Source organism: Stegastes partitus, unplaced genomic scaffold, assembly GCF_000690725.1.
Source record: "Stegastes partitus isolate 25-593 unplaced genomic scaffold, Stegastes_partitus-1.0.2 Scaffold487, whole genome shotgun sequence".
In the NCBI taxonomy this organism is placed as follows: Eukaryota; Metazoa; Chordata; class Actinopteri; family Pomacentridae; genus Stegastes; species Stegastes partitus.
The window spans coordinates 144,754-160,199 of NW_007578218.1; the positions used below are offsets into that span (position 1 = coordinate 144,754).

Here is a 15,446-nt window from a genome sequence, read left to right on the forward strand (position 1 = left end):
ATTATTGTGGTGAGTGGAAAAAAAAGTGTCAAAGTGTGCATTAGGGAGTGTTTGCAACCCTTTAACTTGTGATAACAGCTTGTTGGGCTGCCACCTAGTGGTCAAAGAAATCTGGCAGATTTGCAGATTTCATTTCAGCACATTGCACGAGCGACAGAATGCATTAACAGAACAGTGTAAAGGGTTTTAAAAAATTAATTCTTTGGTGCCATTAAACTGTAGAAAAAATAAGAATAAACTCAGCTGACAGCAAAACACACTTATGAAAGATGATAAGATAACTTTAATCATCAAGGAGGAAATTGTTTTGCCAGAACACAATACAATAAACAATAAACTAAGGTTGTGGAATACATACAATTACACAGCGGTTAGAAGTAAAAACAAATCACACGGCTTTCAGTATCTTTAAGTCTGTACTGACTAAAAGTTTGTAGCAACACTCATTGATGAGAAAAAAAACACTTGTTAATGCTATCTATTATTAACATCCTTTCTAAATGCGTACAATTGTGTAAGAACTCTGTGTGCTTGCAGCATTATATGTTGTAGATAGAAACAGACATTTAACGGAACTCAACCTCTTACTGACAGCAGCAAACATGCAAATGCAACAGAAATCTGACTTGTGTAAAATATAAGAGGTTTGTCAGCTTACATTTATGTTTTCAACCTTGCAAAAAGAAAGGGGAAAAAAAGAATATTTTTTAGGATGCAACCAAGCTGTAACTGCAAATCTGCAGACAGCGCTTTCAGCGTGAGCTCAACATCACGCACAGACAAAGAAAGAAAACTGAATGCATCACTGAGGGTTTCCTTCAACAGCTGATGCGCTTTGCTTTGGTTTCACTAGCCTAACTGAGGCTCCCTTGGAGACCATGAACCCGGGGTACAGCGGCTGTGAGAACGTGGTCTTTACTCTGTGAAGCAGCTTCATTTGACCAGAATCTGGCACCACGCTGTAGAAGGACAGGCTCCCTGCCTTGTGGTTCAGATACACTCCCACAGTCGGAGAACTGAGGACGGATATTTTGGTCGAGACTCCGTTGTGCCAAAAGGTGCAAAGAGAATTTGAAAGGGAAATGCACCAAGACTGGTTACTGAATCCAAAGCCACTTTCATCCAGCTCCTTTCCTTTATAGCACACGGCCACCTCGACCCTGGACCCTTTCCATTCGACCTCCCAGTAGCTGACGCCAGACAAACCCTCGGTGCACAACACTTGATCGTATTTGGTGAATCTCTCTGGGTGGCACGGCTGCTTCTGGGCTTTTTTAATCCAGGTCACCTTGCTGTTCCCCTCAGAGAGCAACAGGTTCTCAAATGCCGTGTTGGGATCCAAACGGAGGCAGCGGAAATCTGAAAGGTCAGAAAATATCACCACTGAAGAACACTGAAAGTAAAACTCAAGGGCTGATTTATATGTAAGTTAAACCAAAAGCTCACAGATGGAAAACTCCTGTCTGGTCTTTGGATCGGAATCGACTTCAACTAGAAACAGAGAACACGTCCATATCAACTCTTTACATCTCATCCAATACACAAACATGCATTATTTTAATGAAGCGATCATCTTACTTGTCTTAGATATCTCTGCAAAAGCTTTCGCCATAGTTTCCATTTTGTCTCTCAAGTCAGAAACAGCCTTTGCCACAAAGTCAAAAGATGTGTGCAGCTGGATGTTGTAATCAGAGGACACGTCAGGTCCTGTGCGGCCAAAAATGCTCTGGTAGCGCTAGAGACACGTAAAAAGAGAAACACAACATCAACTACAGCCCCACGCTCTACATAAGCTGCGTATTTATCTGCCAGTTTACCTGCAAGAAGTGAATGTGATCCTCAGTGAGCGACAGCTGCTTCAGCTCATCCTCCCCCTTCCTCAGATCAGCGATCTCCGTCTCCAGCCGGTCCACGAGGGCCTCAGCTCGGCTCGTCACGGCCTTCTCCTGATCTCTAATCAGCTCCTTCATGGCACAACGCCTTTTGTCTGCCATCAGGACTATTTCAGCGTAGGCCTTCTCGTTTTCATCGAATGCTTCATCTCTAGAATACTGACAGAAGAATAATAAAGAGGACTGTTGGTTACTTCATCTTCACACATTCATGTCAACTAAAAGAAGACAATTTACCTGCAGGGCTTTCATTTTCTGTTTCATCTGCCGCAGCTGCTTCTCTTTTTCTTGCGTTGCTTGCTGATATTTTTGCTTTTTCTTTCCAAAGTGTTTCTAAAAACATACATACAGAAATCAAGCATGACATGTAAAGTATCTTGTCTCTGGATCCAATTAAAATGTAGGTTTCACATTGATTTTCACAGTAACTCTGATAACTGTGGCCAAAAATAAATGTTCCTACTTGTTTCTCTTTCCTCTCTGCTGCAGCCGAGACAGTGTCATGGCCTTTGTGCTCATCCATCACGCACAGCAGACAAATGCACTGGTCATCACTGCGACAATAGACTTCGAGCAGCTTGTCGTGCTTGGAGCAGATCTTCTCCTGTATGGAGGCTGACACTTCCACCAGCTTGTGCCTTTTGAAAGCGGCAGACTCATAGTGAGGCTGCAAGTGGGTGGCACAGTAAGAGGCCAAACACACCAGGCAAGACTTGACAGCTTTGAGCTTCCTCACGGTGCAGAAATCACACTCCACATCCCCTTCATCCTTCACAGGAGGGGTGGGCTGTCCTGCCACAGACATTTTTACCATCAGATCAGCCAGCACTGTGCTCTTGCTCAGCAGAGGTCTTGGAGTAAAGAGTTGTCTGCACTGGGGGCAGCTGTACACCCCGGTCTGCTCCTCCTGGTCCCAGTAGCCGTTCACACAGTCCTTACAGTAGCTGTGGCCACAGTGGAGAGTCACAGGCTTCTTCAACACATCCAAGCATATGGAGCAGGATAAGGAATCTGGTGCTTCACAGGCCTCTGCCATCTTGTCCTCTGTAACTTTCACTTTCTCAGAAAACAGAACTGTTGAAAGTGGGCGTGACTTAATCTTTAATTGTGCCAACAGCCTCCTGAAAGTCACTGTTTCCCACAGATAAATCTGACAGAGCTGCTGAAAGACCACTGATTTTTTAATTTTTTTTGTTAGATTTTTAATTTTTATTTTGTTATTAAAACCGTGAAACAATAAATTTACTTCTGGGCATTTAAATCTGATTATTTAGCACCGTAGTGAGTGTTTAGAGGTGAAAATAATGAACTTCTTGTGTTTTATGTGAGCAGTTGTCAATAACTTTTCAAGCGAGATTTGAGCGGAACGCGAGATTTCCTTGGTATCCATGGAAACGACGGCAGCGTTCAGTGAGGAAGAGGAGGAGTGTTGTTGTTCTGGTCATGTTTCTGCATAGCAGAGAGCATTTTGCACGATGGAGCTGCCGGACCCTATCAGAAAACGTTTAGAGGACTTCTCTCGCAATGTTTTATTTGACCAGAGTCGAACTGGAGCGTACTCAAAAGACCACGACGCGTTTTTGCCTCACGGTAAACCCGAAATGCAGCTAACGTTAGCACTGACGTTAGCACTGACGTTAGCACTGACGTTAGCATTGATGTTAGCATTGATGCAGCAACATGAAGGATTGTGTCTTGTGCACCATCTTTCTGTCGAGCTGAGCTTGGTGGTAGCTGTAGCTGGGTTTCGGTTGTTCAGCCCATCACCGTATGTTCTGCTGTTTTTTATGTTTTCAGACAAACGGGTTCTGTCAAGTCTCCAGCTCCAGATGTCTCTGTACTTTAACATGTGGTTCTTCCCCTGGTGGTGGATCAGCGAAACTGTAATGCTGCACCTGAAGGTAAGACACGAAGAGGGGAAGTTAGACAGGAGGTGAGTGAAAGAGAAGAACGAGCATGAAATCCTACTAACCATGTATTTACTACCGAAATAGTGTCTGTGAATAGGAGCAGTAGTAATGGTAAAATGTACAAGGATGTGATGAAGCAATTCCTCAACTGCTTCTGAAACAGATTTGGTGCCTACCAGACACTTCAGAGTGCCTCACCATTGTGGTTGGTACAAAAGTTGACTTTAGGACATAACAAAATATAGTGTTTTTAAAAAAGAAAATGATATTGCAGTTATTTTCACAGATCTAGAAATATGAGAGGGAATTTTTACTTTTCACTCGTAGAAATTTTAAAAATCAGATCAAGTTTATTGTCATGTCGCTGTACATGCACAGTAGTACAGGCAAGATGAGAGAGTCTTTCTTCTGGATCCAGTAACTTAAAGCAATTTAAATAAACACGTGTTTGCATATCTGGATCAGCAGTTCAGCATTCTGGCAGCTTGTGGCATGAAGCTGTTGATCAGTCTGGAGGTTCTTCCTTTAATGCTCTGGAGACGTTTGCCTGATGGCAGCAGTTCAAACAGTTCATGGAGAGCGTGTGAGGAGTCCCTGACAATGTTCAGTGTCCTGCTCCTGCAGCGGCTCTGGAACATGAACATTGATCCTCTCGTTACAATACGTTGCTCTCCTTGAAAACCTTGGGGTCTGGCATTCATGTGGATGTTACTTAGAGACAAACCACCCACCTAAACATCATTGCAGACCAAGCACACTCCCCCTGTGGCCTCCCTCAGCGGTGCAATGTGCCCTGCCACAGAAACTGCTCAGATACGGCTCAAGGAACACCACATAGAGCCCAAGGTGTAGAGCTGGATCCAGATCTCAATGTGATCTCCAGAGGCATGTCAGACAACACAGGATGCCCCCACAGGTCCTGTCTTTATGTCCCAACTGGTCAGCGCTGATTTGGCAGCAGGATAGGAACCTTTTATTAGATAAGTGAATATTAGGGAAGGTGGTTTTAAGGTTGTGGCTGATTTTCTATACATAATTTATTTCTTTTTATTCCACAAACCCCTGTTCTTTAAACTGCTTTGTTGTGATTGTCATTTCAGTATCCTGCCTTGCCAGACTACTACAAGTTCATCCTTGTAACTGTACTTCTTCTGATGACGCTGATCGAGGCCATTAGACTCTATCTTGGCTACGCCGGGAACCTGCAGGAAAAGGTGGCACATCACTCAGACAAACATAAGGATCTAGATGATGTAGAAACCCAGAAAGTTTTAAGGCAGAGATTGAAATGAATGTAATGTCTGTGTTTGTGGAAGGTGCCAGAGCTGGCTGGATTTTGGCTGCTGAGCATCCTGCTGCAGTTCCCACTCATCCTGTTTCAGCTGTTTAATGAAGCCATCCTCATCCAACCCTTGGAGAGAGGTGTTCACATAGTTCTCGCTATCTTCATACTCACACAGGTACTGTCGCGTTCCCCTTAACACCTGACTGATGTGCATGTTTTCTAAATTTGCTCAGATTTATTGTGTTTGTTTTTTTCCTGAATGATTCAGGCCCTCTCTGGCTTTGTGGCGCTCCGGGACATGGTCAGACACACAGAAAGCCAATTCCATCTCCGACAGTTTGATTGAATTCTGAAGCTCTGACGTCCACATCTGGATACACCAGCGTGCCTTCTTACTTCGCTCCTACCAGGCTCAGAGGCTCACAACGGAAGGTGTCATGTTTAGTACTGTGTGTAGAACATGAGATCGTTCCTCCTCACAGTTGATTACTTAAGAGAAACATTTTTAACGTATTTTTTTTTGTATTTTATTCACCTCCAGTCGGTTTGTATTCTTGTAGCTTTGCAGTAAATAACATCTCCATGACATGCAGCCTGTGTGTGATTTATTAAACAGCTGATTTATTGTACCCTTGACTTTGAGTCCTCAGAGAATACGAGCATGAAGGTTTGTCACCACTAAATCTCTACCAATTTTAAAAACTCTGCAGAAAAAAACCCCAGCATTGTCATTAACATTATGAAAAATATCACTATCAGAACATTTGTCACATTATTTATGACCAGAAATCAATTTAAAAGAGACATATGAAGAAATTCAGTCTCTCCATTTGACACGTTTTTGAAGCTTTTGCTATAACTGTCCATAAGAAGCATCCAGTTGTGTTGTTATCTGTGTGAATGATGTAAAAACAGTAATAGTATCCCCACATATCTGCTGTGTAACGCATCTGTGGAACTTCTTTATCCACCAAAAAGCTTTACGTCACTGGCCAAAGAACAGAGACCCAGTCTGTCGTTAGCAGAATATAAAAGCTGCTGTGCTCTACGATGGAGCAGACTGCGATGCTCTTCTGACCATCTCCTCTTGTGGAGCTTTACTTGTTTGGCTTTCTCCTCCAAACTGATGATGTCTGGTATCTTTTCTTTTGTCTTCCAAAGCGTCCTTGTGTAGCCTGAGGAAATACCATAAGAAAACAAAATAGGTTAAACGTACAAGGCTTGTCTTTTCATCACTGCACAGCATTTATGAAACTGATGTTTGATGAAACCTCAGCATTTACCAGAGATGGAGAATAACAAAGAGAAAGTGTGGAAGGATTAAAGGTGAAATGACCTTTTCTCTCTCAGGTCCCTCAGCACAGGCACAAATAGATTGCTGTTTGATTCCGTTTCATGGAGGGTGAAATCTCTCTGGTTCTGCTCTCCAAATGGTTTACATCTCAGCAGTGACAAATCCACTGAATCAATCAGACCATTAAGAGGAAGAAGAAAAGTTAGCCAGCAGTGATAAATGAATAAAAAAATGTATTCTTCTTCTTAAACAAGAAAAATGCATTTCTCTTGAAACTTAATTAAAGATCATTTAAATTCGCTTATGAACCTTCTGAGGAATCCTCTTCCTGTTTAAATTTGGAGGAATCTTTGGACACAAAGGGATTTTCTGAGAAACGTAGAGAAGCTCCGTCTCTGAAGGTGTGCCGGCCGCTAAACTTGTTGGTGGTCAAACTAGACAGCAGGCGTTTTGTTGGAACGATGTCTGGCATCTTCTTGACAAACATGGAGGAGGGAGACCTGCCACAGAAGAGACACAAACACCTCCGAATCTGAACATACTGAGCTTATAGGTGTGTGCTGTCAACTGCTTTATTGGCATGAATATCAGGTTAGCAATACTGCCAAAGCATCAATGAAGGTGTCTTTTAAAATAATAAAAAAATAAATAAGCAGAATAAAGAAATTGAATAAGATAAAATAGCAACAGAATGTCAAAAAGAGGAAAAATAAAACAAAAAAAGAAGAAAAACAGCAAATAAATGGTGTGTGTGTGCCATATGTTTAATGTGAAAATCAGTTTTATCTTGCTGATGTTTTAATTATGTGTCCTTGAGACGTGCAGTCACAAAATAGACTGTTATTATCACTGTAAGGACAGATGCAGATGTCCTGAGGATGTCGTTTCACTGTGGGGTTTACCTGTGCGGCGCTGTGAGGGACGATGGCAGCCCTGAAAGAGAGAGATGAGTTTCATCACAGAGGAATGAGTGATGATTCAGTTTTGGACTTTTTGTCACTGATTGGGTTCCATTTGGAACCTTGATGCATGCAGACAAACCTCTGTAGACTTTATAGGAGGTGTGAGATTGTTGGATGCAGTTATGCTGTTGCTGGCTGGAATGTATGAAACTGGGTGAAGGCGGAAGGAGAGCGCTGAGGTGCAGCAGCTGAGAGGAGCATCTCCACTGTCTGGTGTGCATGAACAGGTCGCCTGTGAAGTAAACCGCTCATACTGTTCACTGCCACAGAGGACCTTCTGTAATGCTGTGATGCTTCCGAATAGTTTTGCATTAATTTGCAGACTGAGAACAACAAAGCTTACCTGTGTGAGGTGACAGGGCTGTGCATGGGCTGAGACGTGGACATGCTTTAGTCCTGTGGTGCAGGAATGAGGATCTCTGGTGGTCTGAAAAGATGTCCTGAAACACAGAAAATATACTTCAGAAAACATTCTAAATCAGAATTCAGAATTACAGATTATATTCTGTTGCTTAAAGTATCGCAAGTTTGAAATCTGAGGCTTCTTATCAATTAAAGCTGAGCTGAATTGGAAATGTACACGCATGCTTATGACTGACCTAGAATGTGTAAACAGGAGGGTGACTGAAGTGATTTTCTAAGAGACTTTAATTGGGATCATGTGAGGTTTCTCTACCTTGACGGGCTCGCAGCCCTGCCACAGTGTCACCTGGCTGACCTCCTCAGAGTGACTGGTGGGAGGAGGGATGGCAGCTTTTCTGATCAGACCATGTACCTTCACAGTGAGAGAAACACTACAATAAAGCCCAGAGGAAATCTCCCTTCTTCATCTGGTTGGATGTGACTCCTAAAGGTGCTTAAACTCAGCTTCATACCTGCCATTTCTTCCTGTGTCTCCCAGCAGGTCTCTGTTTAACTGTGCTATCATGAGGCAGGTTGGACTCCTGCAAACACCATTCAGTCATCAGTCTTGTTTTAATGTTTAATGTTAGAAATGCCGCCTGTTAAATCAGGCCGCCTGTTAAATCAGGCTACATTTACATTATTTTTGACGCTGCTTTGCGGGATCTTCGGCTGTGTGCTGTTCTTCACTCTGTCCGGTTGCAGCCTGTTTCTTTCTTTACGTCTCCTCAAGCGTTTCTTTTTCTTCTTCACCGGAGTTTGCTGTGGAGGAGAACAGGAGCACGTGGTGAACTGAGAGGAAGGAAGACAAGATCTAAAAACTGATTTTTACAATTTACCCTACCAAGAAAATACAACACGAGGTCAGATTTATGTCAGAATACCTCTGGATGGCCAGTTTGTGGCTGCTTCAGTAAATGAACCGGGAGTCCGTCTGAGTCAGAGCTGTTTGAACCACTTGTGCTGTGAAAGCAAATGAGAAATATTCACGTGGAGCCTAATGAGAGCATGTTTCGTATCAGTCTCATTTTGCTCAAGTGTGGTGCGTGTGTGGGTTAATTAAATAAATTTATAATTACTGCATCACCTGGTTTCTAGGTCGGACACAGAGAAGTTACAGTCGGTGCTCACGTCTTTGCCCAGTCTGTCTCTGACTTCCTTTCTTAACAAAGCTGCCAGCTCTGTCAGACAGTAAGCAGCCTGAAATAAAAACCAAAGAAGAAGCATGAAAAACTGTTGCAGAATTCAGGACTTAGAAACCATCCAGATATACTTTTTTGGCCCAAATCTTTCCTTTTCCTGGATTGAGACAGCACTCCACTAACATATTCTATGTTTCTATATAAAGTGCCGTCACATTGATTTATTTCTCACCTTCGCTGGATCAGGATCACAGTAGTCCAGCAGGGTGTCGCAAAAGTAAAAGCCCAGGGACTTCAGGTCTCGAGTCGTAAAATGTGTCCCCCTCCTGTCGCCTGACACACAAACACATGATAGATCCTCAGAGACACACGGAAGCTTACAAATATGAGCACACACTGAGTCAGTCCACACTCACCTAGAGTGGAACCTCCAAAGGTGGCCTCCATGGTGTAGCTGTTTTTGATGCCAAGTCTCCACATGACGATTCGCCCGGTGCCTTCTTTGCTCTTCTGCACCCGGAATTTACAGCTCTTGAAGGAGAACTAAGGAAGAGCGTGATTCAGATGTTGTAGCTGGAATGTTTCTGAGTGTTAAAATGATGCAATTGGACTTGTTTGAGTTTGCTGAAGAAGTTTCTCTTCTAATCTGAAAAGCTTTTTCAGCTCAAAACTAAAGTAATCTTTTGACTGAGAGGGGAATCTTCAGCAAACCCAAGCAAGTGCCTTCATGACTGAGTCTTCACACTGACACGTAGCTGAAACGTTGAGTGCACAAATGACACCAGCGCTGACAGGCGGCAAATATGAAAACAGACTTTTAAATAAGAAGTCAACTGCAGCTTTTCAAGCTTAACAGCAGCAGAAGTATTTAAAGTGGAAAGTGAGCCAAGATGTTTGGAAGCCCTAGAGTTACTTTACCTTGTTACTGGCATTCTTGCTCATCATCAGTGGAAAGACTCTCTCGTGAAGCTTGAGCGAAGCATCGCCTCGGTTGTTGCAACCGTACATGAAGACGTTGTTTTTACGGTTGTGGCCGTGAAAGTCACAGTAAAGAACTACATCTATTTCAGCCATTAGTCTGAGGAGAACAGAACCACAGAGTACCATTTAGTAGAAAGTGTGGTCAAAATTCCTCACGATAAAATTAAGGAGAAAAATGATGCAAGCAAATATTGCATGGGCAACGTTTAGGATGTAAAAGGTGAAAGATGAAAGGCAATCCACACTGGAATAAGCTCAATGTTGTTAAAGCAGCTCTAAACAGACTATAATAATGTTCTTGTGGTTGAAGCTCCATGCAGTTTGCTTTTTGTGTTTGTCAGTGCATGTGTGCGGTCTCACCTCTCCACCATGTTTCGGGTGTACCACACACAAGGAAAGGAATCCCTGAGCAGTGTCTTGTAGTATCTGTTGAGGTCTCGGCCTGCCAGAGAGCAGCGGTAGTTGCCCACCACCACGCCATCTGGGTTCAGCATGGGCACCACCTGCAGCCCCACAGAGGGAAGACAACAGATAGATAAAGCTGTCAGAACCACAATGATAAAGCAGGAATCACCCCAAGTCCAAATTATATTTAAAAAAAAAGAGTTTGGAGGCAACATTTTACAACATAGCGCCGTAGAGTCCTGAAAGACGGATTGTATCATTTAATCCATTCACATACACAAGACAGTGAAGCCACGTTACTTCAGTAATGATGGACATATTAAGGCAGAAAAAGCACCTTAAAAACAAAAGTGTCCCTGAGTAGCTGAGCATCATCTGAGTCTCCAAGCAGAAAGTCCAGGAATCCCTCCATCATCCAGGACCCGTTGGTCTCCCCAGGGTGCACTCGGGCCGTCACCACCACAGCCTTCTTGGTCCTGCCCTCCACCCTGCTGACACCCGGGGACGTGACTGTCACCACATACACTGCATTCCCAGCGAGGCTGTGGCACAGGACCCGCACTTTACAGTACGATGCAACTGCTGGGTTGGAGGAAATGTGCCTCAGGTAGCGCTGCAGGCGTGAATAGGTGTAGGGGTAGCAGTGGGCCAGGTAGCAGGTGTCGGAGTCGTGAGGGAACTGGAGAGTCCAGGAGAGCGAGTACAAGGCGACGGCGTCACTGTTTTTGTCCTTGGTGTTCTGAAGGGAGACAAATCTTACAAGTATAATTTCAATCTTGTGAAATCATGCAGTTCTAAAAAGCTTTAAATTATGGATGCAAAGATTTCTGCATATTTTCATTTCCCTATTACATTTGTTGCATATAATTTACTGCCGGTCGTTTACTAAATGACACCACAGGCTTTCTTTCACTTAGTGCTGAAGGACAATGCAGTGTTACCTCCTGAATGCTGTCTTCACCCAGTTTGTGGAACATTTAATGTATGATGGTTACAAAATTCTACTTTTTCTGAAGTAGGAGCAGTGATATCATCATTATAAATAGTGAAACTAATACATGATATTCCAGTGGTGTTCACTCTACCTGCAGTACAACAGAGTAAAAACAAAACCTTCTCTCTGTGATGGATCACCTCTGCAATCTGCTGAGAAAGTTAACTTTCAGACTCATAAATCGAAAGTGATAGCTGCTGCAAAATGAGGGAGTGGGCTCATAAATTAGAGTGACTGAAGCTGACCCAGATGCCACCTACCTGACAGCAGTTCCGATAGTATCTGATATTTGAGCCTGAGCGCTGCCATCCAACGCTGCTCTCCTCAGCTGCCCTCTCAGAGTAGAGGAGCGGTCTCATACCGTGAGAATACAGACTGCTGCTCTTCATCAAGTTGATGATAGTGAAGCGGTAGGTGACGCCAGCCTTCATGTTCCGGACCCTGAAGTAAAACCACTGCGTGTGCTTTCCGGTGTACATGTCTGTGCGCAGGGTGAGCTCGTAGTCGTAGACGCCCCTGAATAGGCAATTAGAGAGAGAGAAACTTAACACAGAGCCGCAGTAAAACACTAACAAGACTGGGAATATAATAGACTAAAAGTTGCAACAACAACAGATTAGAACGTAGACTCACACTTGAACGGCCTTCTGAAGGTTCCCACTTTCAAAGCGTGACTCAAACTCCAGGGTGAACTCCGTCTGATTGACGCCATGACAAGTGGCGCTTTCAACGGGGCCCTTGCTTCCTCCAACACGAGAGCAGGTGAAGTAGGGACGCTTAGTGGCTTAAAGGAAAAGGTGAGTATGAAATTCTACATTTGTTAGCACAGACTACACATATAATCTCAACATTCTGATGCATAAAGAAAAAAAATAAACACATTTCTGCTGTAAGATGGTCTTGAGGTCAAACAGATGGTAAATTCTTTGAGGTGAACCAGTGACATAAAGGTTCCCATCCCTATCTTATGTTAAGAAGACTTTCTTGCTATCACCAGCCTTATACTTGGTGGTGTAAGAAATGCTGTTAGTTACCATGGTCAATGCAGTACACCAGCTTCCCCCTCTCCTCTCCAACCGGCATCGGTGTCCTCTCATGCCCTGTGTGCTGATAGAAAGGCTCTGGCTCTGGGGGGTCCCACTCTGCAAAACACACTCTCTCAGTGTCATGAAACAGCAGCAACATTCTGAGGCTGCGTATGTTTTGAAAGAAGCTGCTCGGTTCTTCACAAACTCGACTCACTGCTTTGACTGATCCCCGTGCTTAATGTCGGTAACAAACCTGGTCACATAATAAAATGAAACATTACCTATGTGTTGTATAATGTCGCTGATGACCTCACACTCTATGGGCCAGCGGGGGCGGGAGACAGACGGGAAGTTTACCAGGTCCGGCGGCGCCCGCAGACTCAAAACACGTCGGCCACCCTCAAAGTTTATGAGCACCTGCCTGGTCCGCAGTGTCTGGCTTAGCTTCAGAGATACTGAGGGGGACATGAATCACACCTTTAATAACTGCACTTTAATGCTCTTGTTCAGTCACTCTGGATATACATATTTCAGTAGGTCTCCTCCTTTGCCTTGCCCAGGCCAAACAAGATAAAAGGGATTACGCTGCACCTGATAGGTTCAATTATCTCATTCACAGAAGAGCTCTCGTTTGACAGTTAATGATCCAAAATTAAGATGAGCTGAACAAGATTTCTTCTCAAAACCAGTTCTATTTGCGTCTCACAGTTATTTAAACAATTTAGAACTCAATGGTTAGGCTGAAAATGGCTTACACTGTGTCCTCCCTGCTAATTCGTCCTCGTCTTCCTCTGTGTTGGAGTCGTTGCTGTCCAGTTTGTCTAGCTGGTAAGTATTCCACCAGTTCATGACAGCGGAGATAGCCATGGCTGATGATTTTGCTGCCTGATAGGGAAAACAGAAGTCATCACTGTTGTATCCTGTTTACCAAATGAAATATAAAATGTATTGACTTGGTCATTGTACAAACCTACGTTTTTTATCAGAATAATAAAAATAAAAAATATTACCATCATGAATTAATGTGTATATTTTAAGCCAATGATTTTATCTGGTGTTTCCCACAAAATATCTTTTTTTATTTTTCCAATCAATATTCTTTTAAAAGCAGCTAATATTCTTTACTTGCGTTAACCTCTTTATGGGAATTGTTTCTGTCTGTTGCTGATTTCAAAATAGTCGAATATAAAACACCATAAATTAATAAACAGACAAATGTTGCACTGATTTTTTTTTTTTTGATCATATATTTCCGATATCCGGTGGTGGAAAATGATGAGTACATTACTTCAGTTTTGAGGTACTTGCACCACACCTGATTATTTCCATTTCATGCTACTTTAAACTTCCACTTCTTCTCATTCCAGAGGGCATTACTGTACTTTTAACTTTACTACATTTATTTTACCACTAGGTACTTGCTAAAGTCAGATTTAACAATTAAAATTATACATAAAAACACACAAACTCATGGAATACATCATATTGCTTTAGATTAAATCAGTGGTTTCCGACTGTCCACACACGGTGATTTACCCTCTAAACAGGCCACGTTTAAATAGCTGCAATTATCCAAAATTTTACAGCAAAATCAAAGAAAGAATAGGAAAGAATACACTTTATTTATCCCAGACCTGGCAAATTATTGTAAACAGCAGCATCCAAAAAATATAGAAAGAAAGTACAAGAAAATCACCACAATTAAATAATATGCATAACATGACCGGAAATACAGAAAAACATAGATTTGAGCTTCACGGGATGTTTTACTGCAGAATTTTACTTTTGATAGTTTAGTACCTTTTGCTAATAATATGTCATTTACTTCGGCAGGTTTTTGTTATAGTTTAAATTTTTTGGTAGTTTTACTTGAGTGAAGGACTCCAATGCTCCAACACTGCATCACTCCATCTTGGAGAATAAAAAAAATAGAAAATAGCTCGAGAGAAGGACTGTGTGTACAAGGATGGTGTGAATTCTGGATGAATTTTAACCATTTTAACCAGACTCACATGTGAGTTGCTGAAGGTGGAGTCTCTCACGGGCATCTTCAGCTGCCTCCCTGTTCCACAGAAAACGCCACCAACTGATGGAACTGCTTCAGCTGGTTAGCTTTGACACAACAGTTCAGTCAGGTGTAGTGATGGACCTCACAGCACAGGACATGCCTTCTGGTATTTGTGTAGGAATTTAGCAACTTAAATCCCGTCTTGGTAAGTTATCGCCCCTCTACCGTCTGTAGCTCATGAATCCCGGCTACCTGTTGCTAACACTCCGATTAGCTTCTTCCCTTAACAACTGCTAGCATCAACTTATTAGCGTCAGACGGCCACTTACCTCGCTCTCATGTGTCCCACATTATATTTATTTTTTTTAAAAAGACAAACTTATTTCGTAAGCATTAGCACATGCTAACTTGGCGGCTACCACCAGCAGAGCCTTCCCTCAACAAGTGTTGTCAAGCAACCGATTGCCTCGACAACACCGCGGTTGCCATGGAGATGCCGTACAATTGGCGCAGTTCTCGCTCTTAAAAAGCTTAATTGATGATTTATCGCGAGAATATGAAAGCGGGGGGGAAAAAAACTACAAATATAAATAGTGTGAGTACTTATATTTGTGTAGCGCCTTTCAAAAGCAAAGTGCTCCACAGTAAGGCACATAAAGCAGCAAAATATAAAATCTAAACAAGATAAATTACATAAACACAAAAAAATACTGTCTGTAATATAAAAAACAGCAGAGAAAAGGAAGGAGAAGGTTTACAAAATACTACAAGTTCATTGTTACAGGCTACTCTTATTGGAACCGATACAGGCTAAAAAAAAATGACCAAATTTTCCATTAAAAAATAATGAACAGCAAAAAAAAGAATAGCTATTGCAAATTTCAAAACTTGATGTACTTCACAAAAGATTAAAAGGAAAGAAATAAATTTTTAAAAGACAGCAAAACGCTATTAAGAGGCAATATGAAGACTTTTTTTTAAAGAAAGAAAATACTACACAAATGCCTGCCTGTACAGGTGAGTTTCTAAAAGGTTTTTAAACTGACGCACTGACTGACCTTTTCTGAGAGTAAAGGGAGCTTGTTCAAGAGCAGGGGTGTCGAACTGCGGTCCTCGAGGGCCACAGTCCTGCATGTTTTAGAT

General features: G+C 42.5%; 3 protein-coding genes across 3 annotated transcripts; 1 reads left to right on the forward strand and 2 right to left on the reverse strand.

The window, feature by feature from the left end:
* Nucleotides 1–255: 255 nt before the first annotated feature.
* On the reverse strand, nucleotides 256–2,932 carry LOC103361102 (tripartite motif-containing protein 16-like). Its single transcript, XM_008287106.1, has 6 exons — nucleotides 2,356–2,932; nucleotides 2,130–2,225; nucleotides 1,818–2,051; nucleotides 1,579–1,735; nucleotides 1,447–1,491; nucleotides 256–1,359 (listed from the first exon to the last, which is right to left on the reverse strand). The coding sequence occupies exons 1-6, from the start codon at nucleotides 2,926–2,928 to the stop codon at nucleotides 803–805; spliced, it is 1,662 nt and encodes a 553-aa protein (XP_008285328.1). The 5' UTR covers nucleotides 2,929–2,932; the 3' UTR covers nucleotides 256–802.
* Nucleotides 2,933–3,178: 246 nt separating this feature from the next.
* tmem17 (transmembrane protein 17) lies at nucleotides 3,179–5,675 on the forward strand. Its single transcript, XM_008287105.1, has 5 exons — nucleotides 3,179–3,482; nucleotides 3,690–3,793; nucleotides 4,903–5,016; nucleotides 5,119–5,262; nucleotides 5,356–5,675. The coding sequence occupies exons 1-5, from the start codon at nucleotides 3,368–3,370 to the stop codon at nucleotides 5,431–5,433; spliced, it is 555 nt and encodes a 184-aa protein (XP_008285327.1). The 5' UTR covers nucleotides 3,179–3,367; the 3' UTR covers nucleotides 5,434–5,675.
* Nucleotides 5,676–6,682: 1,007 nt separating this feature from the next.
* On the reverse strand, nucleotides 6,683–13,162 carry agbl2 (AGBL carboxypeptidase 2). The gene is made up of 19 exons (XM_008287132.1): nucleotides 13,051–13,162; nucleotides 12,577–12,750; nucleotides 12,302–12,409; nucleotides 11,901–12,051; nucleotides 11,528–11,783; nucleotides 10,611–11,012; nucleotides 10,229–10,371; nucleotides 9,806–9,965; nucleotides 9,304–9,430; nucleotides 9,120–9,220; nucleotides 8,833–8,945; nucleotides 8,630–8,708; nucleotides 8,385–8,507; nucleotides 8,219–8,287; nucleotides 8,020–8,118; nucleotides 7,687–7,783; nucleotides 7,423–7,575; nucleotides 7,284–7,314; nucleotides 6,683–6,881 (listed from the first exon to the last, which is right to left on the reverse strand). The coding sequence occupies exons 1-19, from the start codon at nucleotides 13,160–13,162 to the stop codon at nucleotides 6,683–6,685; spliced, it is 2,697 nt and encodes an 898-aa protein (XP_008285354.1).
* Between the last annotated feature and the right edge of the window lie 2,284 nt (nucleotides 13,163–15,446).

Excerpts from the sequence above, each read along its gene's own strand:
- agbl2 (XM_008287132.1), bottom strand. The coding sequence starts at position 13,162 with ATGGCTATCTCCGCTGTCATGAACTGGTGGAATACTTACCAGCTAGAC. Across the intron at positions 11,784-11,900 it reads CTTCAGAAGGCCGTTCAAGT|GGGCGTCTACGACTACGAGC; the intron begins GTGAGTCTACGT and ends TTGCCTATTCAG. Across the intron at positions 9,431-9,805 it reads GCAAGAATGCCAGTAACAAG|TTCTCCTTCAAGAGCTGTAA; the intron begins GTAAAGTAACTC and ends GCTCTTCCTTAG.
- LOC103361102 (XM_008287106.1), bottom strand. The coding sequence starts at position 2,928 with ATGGCAGAGGCCTGTGAAGCACCAGATTCCTTATCCTGCTCCATATGC. Across the intron at positions 1,736-1,817 it reads ATCACATTCACTTCTTGCAG|CGCTACCAGAGCATTTTTGG; the intron begins GTAAACTGGCAG and ends ACGTGTCTCTAG. Across the intron at positions 1,360-1,446 it reads CAGACAGGAGTTTTCCATCT|ATTTCCGCTGCCTCCGTTTG; the intron begins GTGAGCTTTTGG and ends CTGACCTTTCAG.
- tmem17 (XM_008287105.1), top strand. The coding sequence starts at position 3,368 with ATGGAGCTGCCGGACCCTATCAGAAAACGTTTAGAGGACTTCTCTCGC. Across the intron at positions 3,483-3,689 it reads CGACGCGTTTTTGCCTCACG|ACAAACGGGTTCTGTCAAGT; the intron begins GTAAACCCGAAA and ends TTATGTTTTCAG. Across the intron at positions 5,263-5,355 it reads CTATCTTCATACTCACACAG|GCCCTCTCTGGCTTTGTGGC; the intron begins GTACTGTCGCGT and ends TGAATGATTCAG.